The sequence below is a fragment of the Rhinolophus sinicus genome, linkage group LG04 (assembly GCF_036562045.2).
Source record: "Rhinolophus sinicus isolate RSC01 linkage group LG04, ASM3656204v1, whole genome shotgun sequence".
Lineage (NCBI taxonomy): Eukaryota > Metazoa > Chordata > Mammalia > Chiroptera > Rhinolophidae > Rhinolophus > Rhinolophus sinicus.
This window is the reverse complement of record NC_133754.1, coordinates 148215316-148235980: the sequence shown is the minus strand read 5'-3', so window position 1 is coordinate 148235980 and position 20665 is coordinate 148215316. Positions and strand designations below refer to the sequence as shown.

General features: G+C 34.8%; 1 protein-coding gene across 2 annotated transcripts in view; it reads left to right on the top strand.

Annotated features, from left to right (window-relative positions):
- LOC109449927 (guanine nucleotide-binding protein G(q) subunit alpha) overlaps positions 1-20665 on the top strand; it is a 338060-nt gene that overhangs the window by 265109 nt on the left and 52286 nt on the right. For both annotated transcript variants that reach the window (XM_074330582.1, XM_074330581.1), the window contains exons 4-5: positions 5021-5149; positions 7767-7896. In XM_074330582.1, the coding sequence (XP_074186683.1) occupies positions 5021-5149; positions 7767-7896 (259 nt within the window). The remainder of the gene's footprint in view (positions 1-5020; positions 5150-7766; positions 7897-20665) is intronic.

Here is a 20665-nt window from a genome sequence, read left to right as displayed (position 1 = left end):
ATATTTTGTGGATAACCACCAAGGATTAGAGACATTCAAACAGGTTCCCAGAAAATGACTCTTCTAAATATACAAATGTTCATTCGATCCTTATTAAACCCCACCGTTTCTCCTCTTCATTTAACTCTTTTCTTCCCACAAGTTGGTAAACTTATAGGTAGGGATCATATCCTGGGAATTTTCATATCCTTACCACCTACCAGAATGTCATGGTCAAAATGTGTTGTTGAATTCCCGATGACCCTGTGTTTTTCTCATGGTAGGAAAGGAGCTGTTGAAATTTTACTACAGAGGTCTCTTTGTTGCTTTGCTTTTCATCAGAAACCTGTTTCTTTCATTAAAGAGATTGTGTGAGAATTGCCTGTTAATAAGGTACCACTCACTCCCTCTGTTCCTGCTTGATTAGAGTGAATTCCAAGGCCAGCAATCTTGATAGGCATAAAATGGTTTATGCAAATTATATCATTTTGTGGCCAGGACCTAAAGAAAAGCAGAAAGCACATCTAAATGAAGTTAATAAACAAATAGTGCTTTTCCTGTCTGTGTTGTTTTTACTTTCATCACAGGCATTTTAGTTCAGAATTTAGTACTGACATAATACAGGCCAATAATAGCCCAGAGAGGTTATTGCATAAATATGGGTACTAGTAACCCCCCTCGTCCTTTGTTTTCTACTAAAAAGTATAACCTGTCTTTCTGACCACTACAACATGTTTCATAAAATAGTTTTAATTAGGGTCACCTGTTGAGTACCTGCTGTGTTTCAGGCCCTCTGCTAAGTGTTGGTGACAAAGGTAGTCATGGATCCTGACTCCACGGAGTGTGAGAGCCCTAAGTGGGCAAACACGTGAGAAATTGTTGAGGTTTTTTTAAAATCATGTATGAAGTTATCCATTATCAATATCTCAAAGCAATGGCAAGTCATTAAATCACCATGAATGAATTGGAATAAGGTGAGTTTAATCAACTAAAACCTATTTTCCAGCACAGTCCTAACCATGTCTTGTCTCCTAGACAGTTAAATAAGTCTCACATATACCATGGGAGCTTTCTCTCCCTGACATCAAGAGAGAGCTACTGCCAGCCACTTGTTAAACATACATTGCCTTGGAAATGTACCGTGTGCCTGTCACCATAGCAACACCCTGAGAATGACCTCAGCAGCCACTCAAAATCATTTCTACAAAACAAATTATAGCTATAATTAACTCTCTGAATTTACTCTGTAATATAAATTTGTTCAGACCTTGGTGTTTCTTCGTAAAAGGTTAAATGAATGGAATAATCCAATATGAACCCATCCCCCCATATTCCACCAACGTTTTCCCTCAGAATATGGGATGCTTCAATGGAAAGTACATTCGGTTAAGAGATTATTCCATTAACTTTTCTCAGCATGTGATACAAATCAACAAATGAGGATGCTCTAGTCTTACTGTGCCAGGACTCCATTTCTAAGGGAATAGAGGAGCTTTTGCCCCTAAGCAAATGCGAAATACAGGAAGTGCTATGAGTCCCTCTAGGTCCTGGGGTGGAGAAGAGTTGTGGGTTTGGGACTTATTATAGAAGCTCTCCACACTGGCCTCTCCTTGGCAGTGAGAAGTGCTGGTCTTGGTTGCCTGCAGGTTTAACCTGCTTCACAAATTACCATAGTGTAGCTTCTGAGCCACCCAAACCTTCCTCTGGGAGAAAATAGTTTGTATCTTCTGTTTGTTTGGAGGGTTTGTTGTTTGGTTTTTCTTGCCTTGTTTTGGGGTTTGGTTTGATTTTGGTTCTAGATAATGTAACTAACAGTTACATTGATATAGTTCCTTTTAGTTTTTTTGTTTGTTTGTTTTTAACTATATTAATTCAACTGCTTTACTCCAAGTGAAAACGGGCCTTTCCCTCCACTACCCAACTGAAGCAAAGCAAAATGAATATGAAGCAAGAACTGCTGTTTGTTTTCCAGTTAATCGGAAATGTATGAAACATCTCAATGGCCATTTCCTTACCATGAAATATGTTGATGATACCTGGGCACTCGGTTAGAAGTTCACTATTGTTATACTGCTGTTATTACTCTCTGTGAACTATGCTGACATTGAAAAGGAGCACAAGAAAGGTGAAGTGGAAAAAATATTCTTGCAAGAACAAGTGTTTTAGATATTCAGCCAGTATATCAGTAATGCCCCCATTTCACAGAAGGACACCACTGACAGGATTTTTAGGGTAGCCTCTACACCCTGCTAGGTGGTTTTTCAATCGCAGATGTGTACTTTGATTCTATCTTACCTGAGCACGTTTATCAGGGAGCTCAGTTCATACTTCTAAATTGGAGAGAGACTCGCCAGGTTTCTATCGTGCAGTATGACAGGTAATTTCCCACTTCATGAGCTGGTTCTTTAAACTCTCCTGTGGAAATACTTGTTTGAAAATGGAGTGGCAACGAATAGCCTGTTTAGTTCATCTCTGAGAAACAGAAAGCTACAATTTTTCTTCACCACAGGAGCACAACAGCACCTGTGTAGAGGAATTAGCACCCTCTGTTCTGAGCTCTGTGGACTGGATTAAGTTAGTAGAAATGGTATATTGGGCCGCATATTTCTGAGCAAGGTTGCTAAAGTAAATTGGAAGTTCTCTAATTTGAATTAAATTTTTGTATATAGTAGTTAAATACATGGTGATCTTGTAAGTTTCAAAATGTACATTCCTTTCAAGTTTTCAAATCAAGTATCTGATAAGAAAAATCCATCTACATAGAGTAGCCCATTGGTTTTGTATTTATGGTGTGATTGTCTGGTTTATCTGTAGAATGAGATACAGATCAACTCCTGGAACATGGGCTTGCTAAATAACCCCATCAGATAATTCCAAGAACATGCCAAGATACTGACTGAAATTTTGGGTCCAGTGCCATTTTTATATTTCTTTCCTGCCTCTCATGCCCGTATTCTCTCAGTTTCTCCCCCTTTTTATCCTCTAGTCAGTTTTATAATAATTAAAGGTATCAGGCTGGTTCATATCAGTCAGTAGAGAGCTAATTGCCAACTTGAGAATCATTGATGTGTTTGGGATAAGGCCACTGGAATACTAATTAGTTGCTTTGCAGTAGGAATTTTCAGGCTGATACATTTTTGTCTTAAAGGATTGATACACCTCTAAAAAGGCAGTAATTATATTTCTTTGTAAAAGTCAGACTTCGCTCTAGTATTTTATGATCCCATGAATCTTAGAGTCTTAATGTAACATTTGTTTTCATCACCCAGTTTCAAATTTAATAATGTCATTAATATGAAAACACCACTAGTAAGAATATTTAAATAACTAAATACTTCCAAAACTAAATCTCAACATAGGAAACCCATCCAGCCAGCCAGCCAGCAAATATTCATGAAGTATTATTTGCCAGGCACTCTTTTAGGTACTAAGGCAGGAATAATGGTGGGTGAGACAAAGTCCTTACCTTAGGTAGGTCACATCAGTCGAGTATTGGTGCTTGCTGAGTTATAACATGCTCTGCACCAGACGGTCCCTGTTATATATCTCAGAACTCACTGTCTCTTGTTTGTAGTCATAAAGGTATTAAGATCTAACCCCTTCCAATTCTGTTAGGTTGATGCAAAAGTAAATGCAGATTTTGCAATTTTTTTAACCTTTTAACTGCAATTACTTTTGCACCAATCTAATATTAATGGTTCCACTTTTTCATTAAATCTTATCCACGCATTCATTACTTTGTGTCTACACTTGGTAGTTGTGTTTTGAAATCATATCTGTGCTCCATCCTACTCAGAGCCAAGGAGAGCATAGTGATTCTTTGAAATCATGAGGATACAGTGCAGAACAGTCATTTTCACCTGTTTGTAATCTACTATATCAACTTATGTCATTCTCAAAGTTGCAAATTATTTTCATTTTGAAAGAATGAGAAGCAAATGGAATATAAATTTTTGAGATGACAAAATTATGCTGATGGGAACATACTGTTGCCAGGGGTTAGGGTTGGGATGGGTAGTACAGTGCCATTTCTTTGTGGTGACAGAACAATTGTGTATTCTGATTGTGGTGTCACAGATCTCTACATGTGATAAAAATTCATAGGACTATATACCCCCAAAATATGTGTGTGTGTATGTGTGTGTGTGTGTGTGTGTGTGTGTAAAAACTGTGAAATCTAAATAAAGTCTGTAGTTTAGTTAATGGTGTTGGATCAGTGTGTTTCCTGGTTTTGCTAATGTACTATCGTTACATAAGATGTTACCATTAAAGGAAACTGACTGAGGGGTGCAGGGGAATTCTCATTAATATTTTTGCAACTTCTTATGAGTCTAAAATTATTTCAAAATAAAAAATGCTTTTTTATTTTCTCCAAAGGAATAGAAAAGTACAATATAAGCAGATAAGTGTAAAGTTTAGGTGTGGTGATTATACTCAGAATATCTGACCTTAAACATTGTCACCTCAATAACTGAAAATCTTGTGGTTTCACTAAGCATGAATGACTTAGGCTGCACAAAATTTAGGATATGGTATCCTGCTGTCCGTTCTTAGGGAATGAGGAGATATATTCCAGAAAGAAGCTCTGATGCTCTGCAAAAAGGAAAAGAAAAATGCATTCTGACCTTATGTGTAACTCTGTTATCTGTTTATTTATACAAATTAGATTTGTATAAATAATTCCAAAACTATTTGCTTTAAAGTCCTGTTTCACCCACCAGACCTGCTACACAAGTAGGGGGTAGGAGACTCATTTTATTTCTTCTCCCCGTTTACTCTTACATGGATTCTAATTGATAGTAGGAGAAGAAATGAGAGATACAGTGAACCAGATAATCCATAGATGGGTAACCTTGCTCTGACCAATGGAAGGTTGCCGTTATCTTTGGACTTCCCAAACTTCTCTACCACTTTCTGATATTTCTTTTTCTTTAGTATGTGCGTTTCATTTCTCGTATGTTTCATTTTGTCCTTCTCTTTCCATAGGCAGATGTGGTGTGATGGTGTCACTGACATTTTCATTGTGTCTTCCCTCCTCTAGCTATCTTAATGACTTGGACCGCGTTGCCGACCCCGCCTACCTGCCTACGCAACAAGATGTGCTTAGAGTTCGAGTCCCCACCACAGGGATCATCGAATACCCCTTTGACTTACAAAGTGTCATTTTCAGGTAGTAACTGAGTCCATACAACCCACTTCCCAGCTCTTATGCCTTGCATACTTTTGGTGAACTCTATAAATATTGAAATCTTTTGCAGGCTTTAAAACAATATCAGCTTTATACCAATAATTGTCATTAGATACACAAATGAAATAATGTGTCCCTGAAACAGGAAGCAGAGGAAAGATGTATGGGCAGATTTCTCATTTCAAATTAAATCACCAACAAATCAATAAAATCTTCGTTTGCTAATAGTTGGAAAAAATCAGTTATTCAAACATTGTGCTGATTGTAACTTTTTGGGAATCATTTTAACTATGAGGATAATATATATATTTACAGATTTGCATAAGATATGAATGATCTTAATGATTCTATTAATAATAGAAATTATATATTGTCAGAAGCTTTCATGTCATTGATTCCTCCAAGTTCTCTGGTACCAATGCAAAAAGTTTTCAGTAGCAATAAAAATATAGGATGTTTTGTATTTCTAAAGTAAGTTGCTTGAAAATGTTTAAAATACATGATTTTGAATATAGATTAACCTAGTCTAAATTTACATAGGAAAACAGAATGAAAATGTATCACTTCCTCCTTCACTGCTGCTATTTTGTCTGGGTAATGCTTCAGCAGAGGTTTTTTTTGGGGTTTTGTTTTTTTAAGATGAGAAAGAAGTAAACAATGCTGATGTACTTTCATTTAATCTCTTACTACACTATCACTCAGTTGTACTTTTAGTTAGAATACAAACCACAGGGTGCTTTGAGAAGTAGACACATGTAAATATGTCTGAGAGTTGAGTTCCTTGGGAGAGCCCATCCCATTAAAGAAAACTACCTACAATATGGAGTTAGGAAGTAGAAGTTATGTAACTGTTACTGTGTAACTCTGCCACATGACTCTGATGAGTAAGCCTCCCATCAGCCCCTGCCAGAGCGCTTTGTGTTTTATTCCAATCAGTCTCTGTACCTGTGGTCACATGTAGCTACCATACACTATTCTAATAGACATATCCCTAAAGTGGGTGACATTTTGGAATAATTCTGAGCACCATTTTTTTTCACCTATCAAATGGTTGTGTTAGATAGATCACCAAGTTTCCTTATAGCTCAGGCATTCTGGATTCCTTAAGTTTTGAGTTCATAACATTTAGAGACCTTTAGTTTGAGACACGCAAGTTTTCTTCCTCTTATAACCATATTATAGAATATTTTCAGAAAACATATTTTATGGAGATTTTTATCTCCTCACTGCTTTATAATTACTGACTTTTGAAACCAGGTAACTATTACATCTTGCTTTTTCTACATTGTGTGCACTAGCTTTTAAAAGACATTTTTGCCACTACAAGAAAAGTAATGACTTGGAAAAATAATTTCCTGCCACATTCAAAAGCATGTTGTATAGCGTAGTGTGACAGGATTTCATGGAATGAGGACTTCATGTAAATAAGTAACATATTATCTCAGCATTAGGGAAGAGCTACCATTTTAATATTTCTAAAGACCTAAAAATTCTAGTTTTGTTGTCCATAGTTCATAAGTCTCCTGGATCCATTGTTTTGCCCCTCAGATATCTTTATTTGTGCCTTGGAAAACTTTTAGAAACAGTTACTGAAAGAACCTTCATTTCTTAGTTTAGGTTTAATGCTTAGAGGAGAACACCAGGAACAACTGCAGTTTTCAGCAACCGCTTAAAGGGCCATACTCTCACACTTTTGCACCTCATATTCTCATCTCTGAAAATATTTTATCTTACAAACATTGTACACATTTTTGTCAAGATATGGAACAATAGTTTGAAGAAACTTGGATTCAATGATAAGTACTGCTATGTATTTTCATATGTACATTGTCACTCCAATTAATTGATGGTAGTGTTGGTTCCTGAGCAGTAACTCAGCACAGAACTAATATGTTAAAAACAAATCCTTGAAATAGTTCAAATGATGGCCTCTTGTAGCATCTTGATACTGTACACTTCACTTCTGGTCAGTTAGCAAGTTGGTTTGTGCATAAGGCTAACTGCACCATGTTACCCTATATAACCGGACCTGTCCAAATTATTACAAACATTGAAAGGAAAAACAGCCCAAAATACTTACCCTCCTGATAAAGGATCCATAGAGTTGTGTTTGCATTTAGTTGAAGCATCAGACACACCCACATTGGAATGTGCAGCACCTTACATCTTGTAAATATATTTGCAGTCATTTCTAGCCTTCCTGAGAAATTACGAGGATCTTCATTCTCATTTTATAGGAAAATAAACTGAAGGCGCTATTTGCCAGTAGAGGTTAACACAAAACTTGTTTCGTTTCTGATGCTTTGGTGCTTAATTAAATAAAAACATCATTTGGCTTGGCTTGGCACAGAAATGTGTTTTACAAAATTATAATTTTCATACACATCTGGTAACTTTCTAATAGCCACAATGATTTGTTACCCAGAATGTCTTGATTTTGTTAGGTAACAGAAAATTAGATGTTCAATAAGTATTAATAGAATTGACATGGATGACCATTCTTTTTAGAGAGTATTTGTCCTAAATTTGTAAGTCAAACTATATTTATGTTGATTTTTTTCTTTATCTGCTATTAATATGAATATTGTTAACCTTGCAGAATGGTCGATGTAGGGGGCCAAAGGTCAGAGAGAAGAAAATGGATACACTGCTTTGAAAATGTCACCTCTATCATGTTTCTAGTAGCGCTTAGTGAATATGATCAAGTTCTCGTGGAGTCGGACAATGAGGTGAGTGCTCTTTGGACAGCAGTGGATTATTATTTAATATCTGATACAAATAAATGAGAGAAGGTAGGGTGTGCAGTATGGAATAAACTTTGTTTTTTTCTTTACTATTGATTTGGGGCATTTTTAAATGACCAAAAATAACCCTGTCGTACCACGTGGTATATTCAGAAAGGTAAGCATTTTTGTCAGATGTAAGAGTAGGTCTGTGTGTTCAAGTCTAATTAGACCCTATTTGATACTTTTAACATTATCCAGAGGCTCTAAAAATTAAAAGAACATGGAAATCCCTCAGCTAATCATCAAATCGTTTTGTGGCCTTCTTCCTGCAAGATGAAGTTGGGAGGGTTGGAGTGAGTCAGACTGTTTTGTTTTGTTTCATTTTATCTCCATCATTGTTTGTGTGGAGGGTGGGTCCCAAAGAGTACTGTAACTCAAAATCTGCCTTGGCAAACATGACTGACTTTGCAGCTGGGCGCTAAATCAATTTGTCATAAGGCCATGACGTGTCTTGGTAATGTGGCCTTTCCGCCCTTACAGGATTCTATAGGCTATTGCATAATTTTGTCTCAACTAATTAGTGAGTGATTGAAAAAGTATCCTTGATATGCCTGTCTGGAGAACTGCTTCAGTATTGTAATCTACTTCCCATGACGTGAAAACCTGACAGGTAGAAATATGGATTTTGAGGATGATAAAGGCTTGATGATAAGTCAGAGTTGATTATAGAGGGTAGTTAAGGGGCGTAGAAAACTGTGACTTTGAGCTGGAGTTCAATGTGTGTGCTGGAATGGAGAAAGATGCCATTAATATTTTGTTAGAGGCAGAGGTTGCAGACTGACATGCCCATAGTAACTATTAGCTTTCCTTCTAACAGAGTAGAAAATAAAGAGAAGGAAGTGAGATGACTAATAGCCGATTAAAATAAGATCTGGCATATTAAAATATACTTTTAATACTGTGCATTTGTTAGATACAAGAATTCTGGCTTCTTAGTTCTTTTATGTATTTTCCTGCAAGTACTAAAATCCATTAAATACTCATGTAATCCCCCATAGCCTTTATTTTCCTACACATACATATTCATGCGTTTCAGAATCTTTCCTGGGGTGTAAGTATATGGGCTTTTGAATCAATCAAAGAACTTCTTTTTTAGGATGAGGTTTATCAGCCATTTGCCCTCTGTAGCGGTAATGCAAACTGCCTGAAAATCAGTTCTCAAAATTTAAGTCAGTCAATTGCCATCAGAATTTTAGCTATGATATCTCTATATAGTAGTCTCCCCTTATCCATGGTTTCTATTCCCGTGGTTTCAGTTACCCGCAGTTAACTGCCATCTGAACATATTAAATAGAAAATTCTGGAAATAAACAATTCAGTAAACAATTCATAAGTTATTAATTGTGCACCATTCTGAGTGATGTAATGAAATCTTGTACCATTCCACCCAGGATGTGATTCACCCTTTCCCCAGGGTATCCACACTGTAGACCCCTCCACACCCATTAGTCACTTAGTAGCCACCTTCGTTATCAGATCAGTTCATCTCACCCTTACTTTACCTAATAGTGGCCCCAAGGCACAAGAGTAGAGGATGCTGGCAATTCAGACATGCCAAGGAGAAGCCATAACGTGCTTCCTTGAAGTGAAGAGGTGAAAGTTCGTGACTTAATTCATTCACGTAACTTTTATTGCAATATTGTTATAATTGTAATATTTTATTATTAATTGTTGTTAATCTCTTACTGTGCCGACTTTATAAATTAAAGTTGATCATTAATATGTATGTGTAGGAAAAAATGTAGTATATATAGGGTTTGATCCTATTCGCAGTTCCAGGCATCCACCGGGAGTCTTGGGATGTGTTCCAAGCAGATAAGGGGGACTACTGTATGTATTTCTGTCTTCATCTGTATCTGTGTCTATTTTCATCTGTATCTGTGTCCATTTGTTGTTCTATAATCCTTGGATGTAGTATTTTCAACATACTGTGTATTTTGGAAGTAGTCATACAACATTTCTGATTTCTTTAAATGTTGAATCAAGAGAAAAAATACTTTGAGGGCTTGTCTGCTATGTGCTGGGTAGGTACCAAGGTATCTAAAGAGATACAAAAATGAAAAAAAAAATCTGCTTTGTCCTAAAAGACTTCATAAAAGAGACATGCTTTTATAAGACATAAGAAGCACACATAGTTTTATTTATGTCACTGTTTACATTATAGCTAGAGGAAAATTATAGGTTTATCAGTACACATTGTATATGAAATAAATGCATTGTATCTATAAAGAAATAAATGTTGTGATTAAATGCCAATCAATTTATCGCTTTACAATTTGCAAAACAGAAAAGAAAGTAAATTCCTTAGACAACTCATCAGCTAATTCTAGTCAATCCAGTTCTTCAGTTATCTGGACATTACAGATCATTTATTCCATTTTTTACCTTACATTGCTTATGGAGATCAGATTTTTGTGTGAGTATATTTTTATATTAATTAGAGTAAGATGACATTGTTTTGACTATCAGATACCATAATTGAAGTTTCCACAGTAACTTGCCATTCAATGTGTAGGCACTACGTACATCTAAAAATATTTCTCCAGGTACTTCGATTCCTGTGGTGATGCATAATGCTACAAATTAAAACAATAAATAAATATATTACGTTTTCATTAGGACTCCCTACCACTTGTGAATATTTTTAAAGCCTAGCTTGTAATTCTGTGAGGTAAAAGTCATTTTATGATGTTCATTTCTCAGACCTCAAATCAAGCCTGATTGTAGATAAGCAAAGAAAGAAAAATACTGCTGCTTAATTACTTCATCTACGTGAGCTACAGCCATCACTGTTGGCAATTAGGAAACACTGTCAAAAGTGTTTTTTAATGTTGGGATGTAGTCACATCCTTTTTTTTGTTTTCAGTTGTACTAATATATGAAAATGTCATTGCCTCTCTACTTTCTTAAATCATTAAGGAAGTTTCGAATTATAGAATTCTGCTTTCCTCAAATACTCTGATTTTGGTGAGACAAAACTGAAAAAGCCCCTGAAACATTTTGTCCTTGGTTTTGAAACCTGATGTTTATAACTTCAGCCCAAAGAAGACTTTGTTACACCTCCCTTGGTATATATTTGTGAGAAAACCCTGGGAATGGATACTGACAGCCTCCTTTCTATCCTGGGGAACTGTGGAAAATGCATTACAGACCACTAGCAAAAGCAAGTCAGGCAAGTAGTTTAGATTATTGCTTTTGCTTTTAATATTTCTAAAACTTTATGTATTCATCTTCAGAATTTATGTAGATCTGCTTTTGTCTGTCTAGATCCTCAGCCTTCCTAGATTTGGGGGAATGAATTTCATACAATTTTTTTTTTTTCTCTAAAGAAGGAACTACATTATCCAATAGTGGGCAAGAATAATCAGGGTTGTAGAGCTGTGTTGATTTGCATATTCCCTTTGCTATCTGATTTTCCCTGTGCTAACACAACAGCATGGAGCCAACTATTCTGCTGTAATCTTTTCATGCATATATTATTTCAGTGCCCCTGAAAGCCCAGAGCACACAATAAGGCATTCACAAAACATATTTCAGTTTATCAGTATGTGTCCAAACTCTTTTAGTCTTTATTTTTCTGAATATCTGAGCATTAATACAAAGATGTTTTCTTAGACATTGACTCAGGGTCCTTCTTACAGACCAGGTACTTTATAGAATCTCAAAGAATTGGACTTTTTTCTCCTCCACTTCTTTTTTGAAGGTGTATTTCTAACTTATATTGATTCTTTTGAAATGGTCATTACCAGTTATATTTTAGTCTTATCAAAATGTGAAGAGAATATCCCATGCCCTAGGCCTCTCTTTGCCAAGATGTATTCCCCAACATTATTCTCATAAATATTTATGCTTCAAACCTGATTCTTGAAATTGCTCAGTAGATTTTTTAAAAAAAGAATAGTAGAAGAAAATAGACATTTATAATACCTTAAGCATTTTATGCCTGTTCAAAACTTGCTTAAACCATTACTCATTTGAATCTCACCAGCTGGCTGCCCTGTGAAGTTCGATCAGGTTTTTGCTGGTATGCATTATAACAACGAAGATACAATATGGAGAGATTAAGACCCATAGCCAAGGTCACCCAGGGCTCAATTCCCTGTCCTTCTAGACCAGCTTTCTTTCCCCTCCTTCACAGTGTCTTCCAAAAATTAGAGACAAACTCAGAAGAAAAGCAAGGTGAGGTATCGAGTGGCCAAGAGCATGGAAATAGCATAAAAATCCTCTCTTTCAAGAAGGAATTGAAATACCTCTCCTCTACCTCTAAGCTCTTATTATTCTGAGAGGTAGACCAGTCAGAGATCCTTGACCAGTAATTCGGAGTTCCTGCATTGCTCATTTGATTTTGAACTATCTTAAAACGAATAGTCTTCAATATGCAGTTCCTTTGGCTATTTCTCCTCCACTAACTTTTTAAATGAAGTCATTTTGAAGTTCTTCAACTGCAACCAAAGTTTGAACATTTTCTTTAAAAGTGTGAAACATGTACTCTGTTCTGCTCTAAAAACTCTAAGCGAGCTTTGGGAATTTTTTTTCAGATAAAATTCAGCTTTGAGAGAAAGCTTACTAAAAATTGAGGAGAAACACATTTGAACTCCAAAGGAAATACCTAAAGGAAACTTACTAGTAGTAGTTACAAGTAAGAGCTTAGGTTAAGATATCCGGGCTCAATTATATTGATTTGAACTCTTCTTTATTGACTCTTAATCAAATTATGAAATCAGAAACTACATCTTGGTTCTCAGCCTTTGGTATACTTGTCTCAGATGCGTGGCCTGATTAACAAGGATATTCCTGAAAGATGCCCTACATTTTTATATTTAACCCCTTTCCCATTTCCTTATTCCTTTGTTCATTTTCAGCCATTTGTCCATATTTGAAACTCCTTTCCTAACTATTTTTGTTTCCTCATTATTTGCTCCTACTCACTTTCTTTGTTTTCATTGATTGAAGGAAGCTAGAAGGAAGTTTTCTGATCACCATTTGTGAGTTTGAACTAGAGACCTGCATTTAGTGCTGGCAAGGGCATAGGGAAGCAGGCACACATGGACACTTTGTGTGAATGTATATTAGAAATCTTTTAAAGACTTTGCATTGAACTCATATTAGTATAATCTATGCAGTACTTTGTTTTTTCTTTTTTATGGGGGTGGTTTGAGAATTTTTAGATGGTTCCTATTCACCAAAATATCTCATTTGCACTGGAATGTGAAATCTCCGCCATCTTGACCACTCTGCAGTAGTTTTTTAAAAAGTGAATTGTTATATTTAAAAGATTATGAAATAGTATATTTAGTATAATCTGATTTCTATAATCACAACTAATTACATACATATAATTATTGTGGGGAAGGTTATTAGCCCTCCACCCCCAAAAGAAAAGAATTTGGAAGATTTCCTACCAAGACCAAATGTAAACAGTGATTGTCATCATTGCTAGGTGATAGCGTTACAAATAACTGAAACAATTTTTTTTAAAGTAAAACTTCAGATTGCAATATTAGCTCTGCTATTCACTAACTTTGTCCTTTTATTTTTATTTTTACTTTTTTTTAGATTATCTATCTTTTCCTTACTAATTTGTAGGAGTTCCTTACATTCTTGGATGTGACCCTTTTATCACATGTATTGCAAACATCTTCCATTTTGTAGCTTGCCATTAATTCTCTTACTGTTATCTTTTGATCAACAGAAGTATAAGTTTTAATATAGTAAAATCTATCAAAATTTTCCTTTAAGGTTATATGTGTGTGTGTTTATATAATTGCACACACAGTATGATAAAATAAATCACCTGAAAAATCTGGAACAAAGGACAGTAAGGATTAGAGAGCAAGATAAAGAATTGAAACACAAATCCCCAACCAGGTACGTTTCCTAGTGGTAGTCCACAAATTTAGTCAAGCATCTTTTAGTGATCAAGGAAAGATTCACTGTGTCTTTAAAACATGTTAGCTTCTCTTGCTACTAAGTCTGAGTGACTACTTCTGCAACTTCATAAAGAGATGCTATGGGTGGTAGTAAGTTATATCCATGATAATATTCCTCCAGGAAACCAAATATTAGAATTCATAAAGGCTGTTTCTTAAGCTTCCCTCAGTTGTGAGTTTGTGCCATAATATCAAAGTTTGTGATGGGCCAATACTGTGTGGTCTAAACACACAGCTTGTTGTAAGAATAAAATTGAGAATAGCTAGGAAAGTAGATTTGTTTAGTTCTGTTTTTACAAACTATTTCAGTGAAACAGTAAGAATATAAAATTATAGAGAACTTAAAATGTTGACATAGTTGCTTTAAATCTTTTTTTCCACAGGAATGATATGATACAATACAATTAAAGACCTTGTGTAATCTTCCCTGATTCATTTTTGTTTCTCCACCGAAGAATCCACTGGCCTCAAGTTGGCATTTAGCATTCCTAAGCATACTTTTTCACTTTTCTACTACATACGTTTGTGTTGATAAGCAATGTGTAATACTGGGATTCTAGATATTATACGTGATTGTAAATTTTGTTTAAACTATTTTATTTTGCAATTTTTTTTTACTCAGCATTGTTTTTGAGATTTTTTTTGTGTTGCCACACATGGCTCTAATTCATTTATTTAGATCATAATATACTTCCATTATGTGAATAAGCCCTACTGTGTTTCACATGCTTCTCAGCCTATGAGGTTGCTTTTAAGGTAGAACACCTTTTCCTGTCCTTGCCCGTTCTCCCACTCACCCCAACTCCCAATGGAGTTGTTTGTTTGTTTTTAAATTGATACAGACAATTTTAAACATACTCTGGTTGTTATTTTTTGTCACTTATACATATAGAAATTATCTCTCAGTGCATGATTTGTCTTTTCACTGTATCTTAAAAAAGAGTTTTAGTCTTCATGTGATCAATTCACTCATGTCCTTTATTAGTTATATTGTTGCATTTTCTTCAAAAATTCTTTATTTTCCCCAAGAATATGAAGATCTATCCTTTAATTTCTACGAATAGTTACATAGTTTTGCTTTTCATAGGCTTTCTATACACCTAAAGTTGGTTTTTGTGTATGATAAGAAATAAGGATTTATATTTTCTTGCTATATTTCTGTTCAATTGTCTCACTACCATCTATTGAACAGTAAATCCATCATCCATCTCCACTGGTGGTTTTTAAACCTTTTAATTATGAAATATATACGTACATACACATAAAGTACACATATAAAAAGTGTGCAACACACTGAAATATCACAAAACATCTGTGTATCCAACACCCCTGTGAAGAAACAACATTGCCAAGACCTGCTAGTGCCCTGCCTGCAGATAACCACTGTTCTTTACGATAATCAGTTCTTTGCTTTTCTCTTTTTAATTTTGATATTCACCATGTTTCCCCAAAAATAAGATCTAGCCAGACAATCAGCTCTAATATGTCTTTTGGAGCAAAAATTAATATAAGACCTGGTATTATATTATATTATAATATGTTATGTTATGTTATGTTACATTATATTATATTATACCCAGAGTTATATTATAGTAAGATAAGACCAGGTCTTATATTAATTTTTGCTCCAAAAGACACATTAGAGCTGATTGTTCAGCTAGGTCTTATTTTTGGGGAAACATGGTAACTATGCATCTCTGAACACTATAGTTTGCTTTTTACTTGTGTTTAGGTTTTGTACACACAGAATCAAATGGTATGTTTTTTTGACCTTTGTATAAGACAGTATGCTATTTTGAACTTACATAAACTTTTGTGTCTGGCTTCTTCTACTCCACCCTATGTTTTAAAGATATATATATTCGATATTCCATGTAAGTCATTTGTTTACATTGTCTGTAATATTCTGTAACATAAGCATACCATAATTTCTTTATCCCTTCTACTATTTATAGACTTTTGGTATGTTCCCAATATGGGGATATTACAAATAATGCTACTGTGAATATTCAGGTAAATGTCTCTCAGTGTACATGGGTACACTTTTTTGTTGCATATGTACCTAGGAGTGGAATTGCCAGCACATGAGGAATACATATCTTCAACTTTAGTAAACAGGGCAAAAGTATTTTCAAAGTGAATGTACCAATTTGCACTCCCACTAGCAGTGTCCGAAAGTTTCTGTCATTTCCCATCATTGACAATCCTTGGTATTGTCAGGCTTTTTCATTTCAGCACTTTTGGTAGCTAAAGAGCTGAGCTGTAGTCTGCTTGTGCCTGTTTACTTGGGCATACCGTCACTCCTCATGCACACCCCTAATGTAAAGCGTTGATGGTTTTCTAGAGCCCCATCCCCTTAGCCTCTCAGCTGTCACTGCCAGAATCGGCAAATACCTCTGTGGATAAGTGGCCCCAAATATGGACTCAATTCTCTAGATTTGCCAATTCTGGATAATTCATAAAGATGAACTCTTATAATATGTGACCTTTTGTTTTCATCTGTGTGGTAACGTACTTCCTTTTTATTGCAAAATAACATTTCATTGTATGGATATACAATATTTATCCATTCATATTTGGATATTTGAGTTAATCACACTTTTGGGCTAGTACGAATAATACTGCTATGAATATTCATGTAGTTTTTTTTTCTGTAGACATATATTTTTCCTTCTCTTGAATATTTCTAGAGGTAAAATTTCTGGGTCATTTGGTAATTCTGTTTACCTTTTGAGGAACTGCCAAATTGTTTCCAATGTGGCCGTACCAATTTGCAATCCTAGCAGTATTGTATTAGGGTCTAATTTCCCCATATCCTAGCGAACACAATAGTCTGCCTTTTTTATTCCAGCCTTACTAGCAGTTGTAAGGTGGTATGTTATTATGGTTTTGATTTCCCCAATGACTAAAGATGTTTTCGTTTGCTTATTGGACATTTGTGTGTAATCTTTTTAGAAATACATATTCAAATCTTTTGCCTGTTTTTTAACAGGTTTTTTTGTCTTTTTATTTTGAGTTATAAGAATTCTTTATGTAAAATGGATATTAGACTTTAATCAGAAATATGATTTATGAATATATTATCCTATTCTGTGGGTTGTCTTTTCACTTTCTTAAAAGTGTCCTTTGATGCACAAAGGTTTTTAATGTTGACGGTATATCTCCTTTTTCTTTAATTGCTTATGCTGTAGGTGTTAGAACTAAGAAACTTGCCTAATCTAAGGTTACAAAGATTTAATACCTGCGTTTTCTGTTTTGTGGTTTCAGTGTTTACATTTTATATTGTGATTTATTTTGAGTTAATAGTTATAAAAGATAAAGTCCTAGCTTTTTTTTTTTTTGCATATGGATATTCAGTTGTACCAGCACCATTTATTGAAAGACTTTTTTTCCCTGTGAATTGTCTTGGCACCCCTGTCAGAAATCAGTAGGCCATACACATAGGGTTGATTTCTGGACTCTTCATTCTATTCCATTGATGTGTATGTCTGTCTTTCAGCCGGTATCACACTGTCTTGATTACTGTAGCTTTGTGTTTAAGTTTTGAAATTGGAAAGTGGGATTTCTTCACCTTTGTTCTTTTTCAAGATTGTTTTGGCTATTCTGGGTCCCTTGCATTTCCATGTAAATTTTAGAACCAGCTTGTCAATGTCTGTAAAAAAATATAAAAAAATATCCAGCTGGGATTTTATAGGGATTTTGTTTAATATGTTTGAGGAGAGACAATTAAGTTCGCGAACTCATCCTAGAAAAAATGCTACATACCTCATTGCTGAATATCACTATAGTCACCTTCGAAGTACTCCCCTTGGGAAGCTATGCACTGACCACCAGCACCTATCCACCCTTTAAAGCAACTTTGGAACTGTTTTTCTGGAATGGCCATCACAGCTGTTGTCGTATTACCCTTGAAGTCCTGAATGTCATCAAAATATCTTCCTTTCAGTATTTCCTGTATTTTCGGGTAAAGAAACAAGTGATGTCAACTGTAATTGAAAAAATAAATAATTTAGAAAAAAAAGAGAAGTCATTGGGGGCCAGATCAGGTGAGTAGGGAGGGTGTTCCAATACAGTTGTTTCCTGGCTAAAAATTCCCTCACAGACAGTGTGTGTGAGCTGGTGCATTGTCATGATGCAAGAGCCATGAATTGTTGGTGAAAAGTTCAGGTCGTCTAACTTTCTCATGCAGCCTTTTCAGGCTTCCAAATAGCAAACTTGGTTAACTATTTGTCCAGTTGGTACAAATTCATAATGAATAATCCCTCTGATATCAAAAAAGCTTAGCAACATTGTGGCAAAAAGTTCACGAACTTAATTGTCTGACCTCATATATCAATTTGGGGAGTTTCGCCTTCTGAACATTTGAGAAGAATATGAATTCTGCTACTGTTGGGTCAAGTGTCTATTGATACGTGTTAGGTCTAGTTGTATAGTGTTCTTCAAGTCTTCTTTTTATTTGTTGATTCCTCTGCCTCGTTTATTCTATCCATTATTGAAAGTGAGATATTGAAGTCTTGAACTTTTGTTCAGTTGCCTCTTCCTCCCTTCAATTTTTTCAGTTTTTGTTTCATGTATTTTGGACCTCTATTTTTCAGTGCATATTATGTGTATAATTGTTAGACTTTCTTGATGGATTTAACGTTTGTCATTATAAAATGTCCTTCTTTGTCTCTAGTAACAATTTTTGTCTTAAAGACTGTTTTGTCTGATATTAGTGTAGTCACATCAACCCTCTTTTAGTGACTTTTGCATGGCATGTCTTTTTCTATGCTTTTACTTTTGAACCATTTGTGTCTTTGAATCTAAAAAGGGTCTCTTATAGTCAGGATATAATTGGATCATGTTTTATTATTATTATTATTATTATTATTCATTCTGCCAATCTCTGCCTATTGGTGGGAGTGTTTAGTTCATTTACATTTAATGTCACTACTGGTTTTCACAGTTGCTGTGGTTGGGAGGCTGTTGGTTTTCAAAACTACTTGCACTGTGCCCAAAACACCACAAAACTCAACTGTGCTGACCCAGATTCATCTGGTTTTCTTAAGTAATTGCTCTTTATATTATTGCAAGCATTCGGTTAATTCTCAAAGTTTTGAAAAAGTTGACGTTAAAATTTTTTGCCCATTTTTTTCATTACTTTTGGGGAAGAATGGATTTTTGGAGGTCCTTGCTTCTCTAAATTGAATTTTCAAAGTAAATCTGATCATTCCATAACCATAAAAACACAATTGGTGTTTGAAAGTGCCTTTTTACCTATTAGAATGGGAAAGATTAGAAAGAAAGAGGGATGTAGAAGTAAATATTCTTGTATGCTGCTGGTGGAGGATAAATTGGTACAATCTGCCAATCATATGGTAATTTTTTAAATCCTTTGAGGTGGATATACCCTTTGATCCAGTAATTCCACTTCTAGGGATTTATACTAATTGTTAAATTGGCTACATATTCCAAAGATATGTAGAGAATAGTCAATCACAACATTGTGAATAATTGAAAACAACTAAATTATTCAATGGTAGAAGATTGGTTAAAAAAATAAGAGTAAATCTAAAAAATAAAATACTATTTAGATACTAAAATGATAATATGGATGTATAATTACATTAGCTAGAAAGTTATTTAGTATATATTGATGTAAAGAAAGGATTTCAAAAACAACATTGATAGCATGCATCTAATTTTTAAAGATATGTAACAGGTGTTTATTATTAGTGCATACAAAAATGTCTGGAAGGTTAGTATGAAACTGTTCACAGGGATTATCTCTGAATGTTTGGATTAAAGCAATTGTTTTTATATTTCATTCATTTTACTTATTTACATTTTCCAATTTTTTCCATGAAAAAAATATGTATGTGCATATACATATTTATACATATATATGTGTTTTATATATATATATATATATATATATATATATATATATATGTATATGTATATATGCGCACATATACATACATACAGTGTGGATTAAAGAAATAATAGATACTTTAGAAGTTAAGTCTTTTTAAAATTTTTATCAATTCAAATCTAGTGAAATAAAAGTAAGCTTTTCAAAGCAGCTTTCTCTTTTCCTAATTGCTTTAAGGAGGATAAAATGGAGATACAAGTGACTAAAGAAATCAGCACAAATGACTAATCAAAGAAGCTTAGCACTATTAGAAAACATCCATTTTCTGTCAGTTTGTTCCAAATGTCTTCAAACCTCAGACAGTCTGTAGAAATAATACAAATTAAGGAGTTCATTGAAATAAGAGACAGTTTTATGAGGCCAGGATTTATCTCACCACTTGTTTGTTCATATTAGATGGAGCAACTGCAGAGGGTGTCAAGATCAATGAAAACTCTACATTGCAGACAATCACATGAAAATGCTGTGGGCTCAAAGCCAGAGGAATCTGGACCACTTCTGTGGCCAGATTTAACCAGCTGGGGTCTTTCTTAAGGACCATCTGATTCTTCCTTTTTTGCAAAAAGAGAAGAATATGCCTTTTAACAGGGAATCTACATTTTTATAAAGCTTAAGATCATTATCTGTAGCTTTGTAATTCTCTAGAAAAATAGCACATTTGGTGGAACTCCAGGCTCAGTATTTAATAGGAGGTCACAAGATTACATGAAATTTTCCTCCGAGAGAATAGATTAAGATTCAGGGGCATGAATAACTGTCATGCACTAGGTTTCTTCTGCTACCTCAGTTAAACCTGCTACAGGGACATCTTCAACATGTTTTCTTCATACATTAGCCTATGAAGAAATGAATAAAAGCAATATTTTTT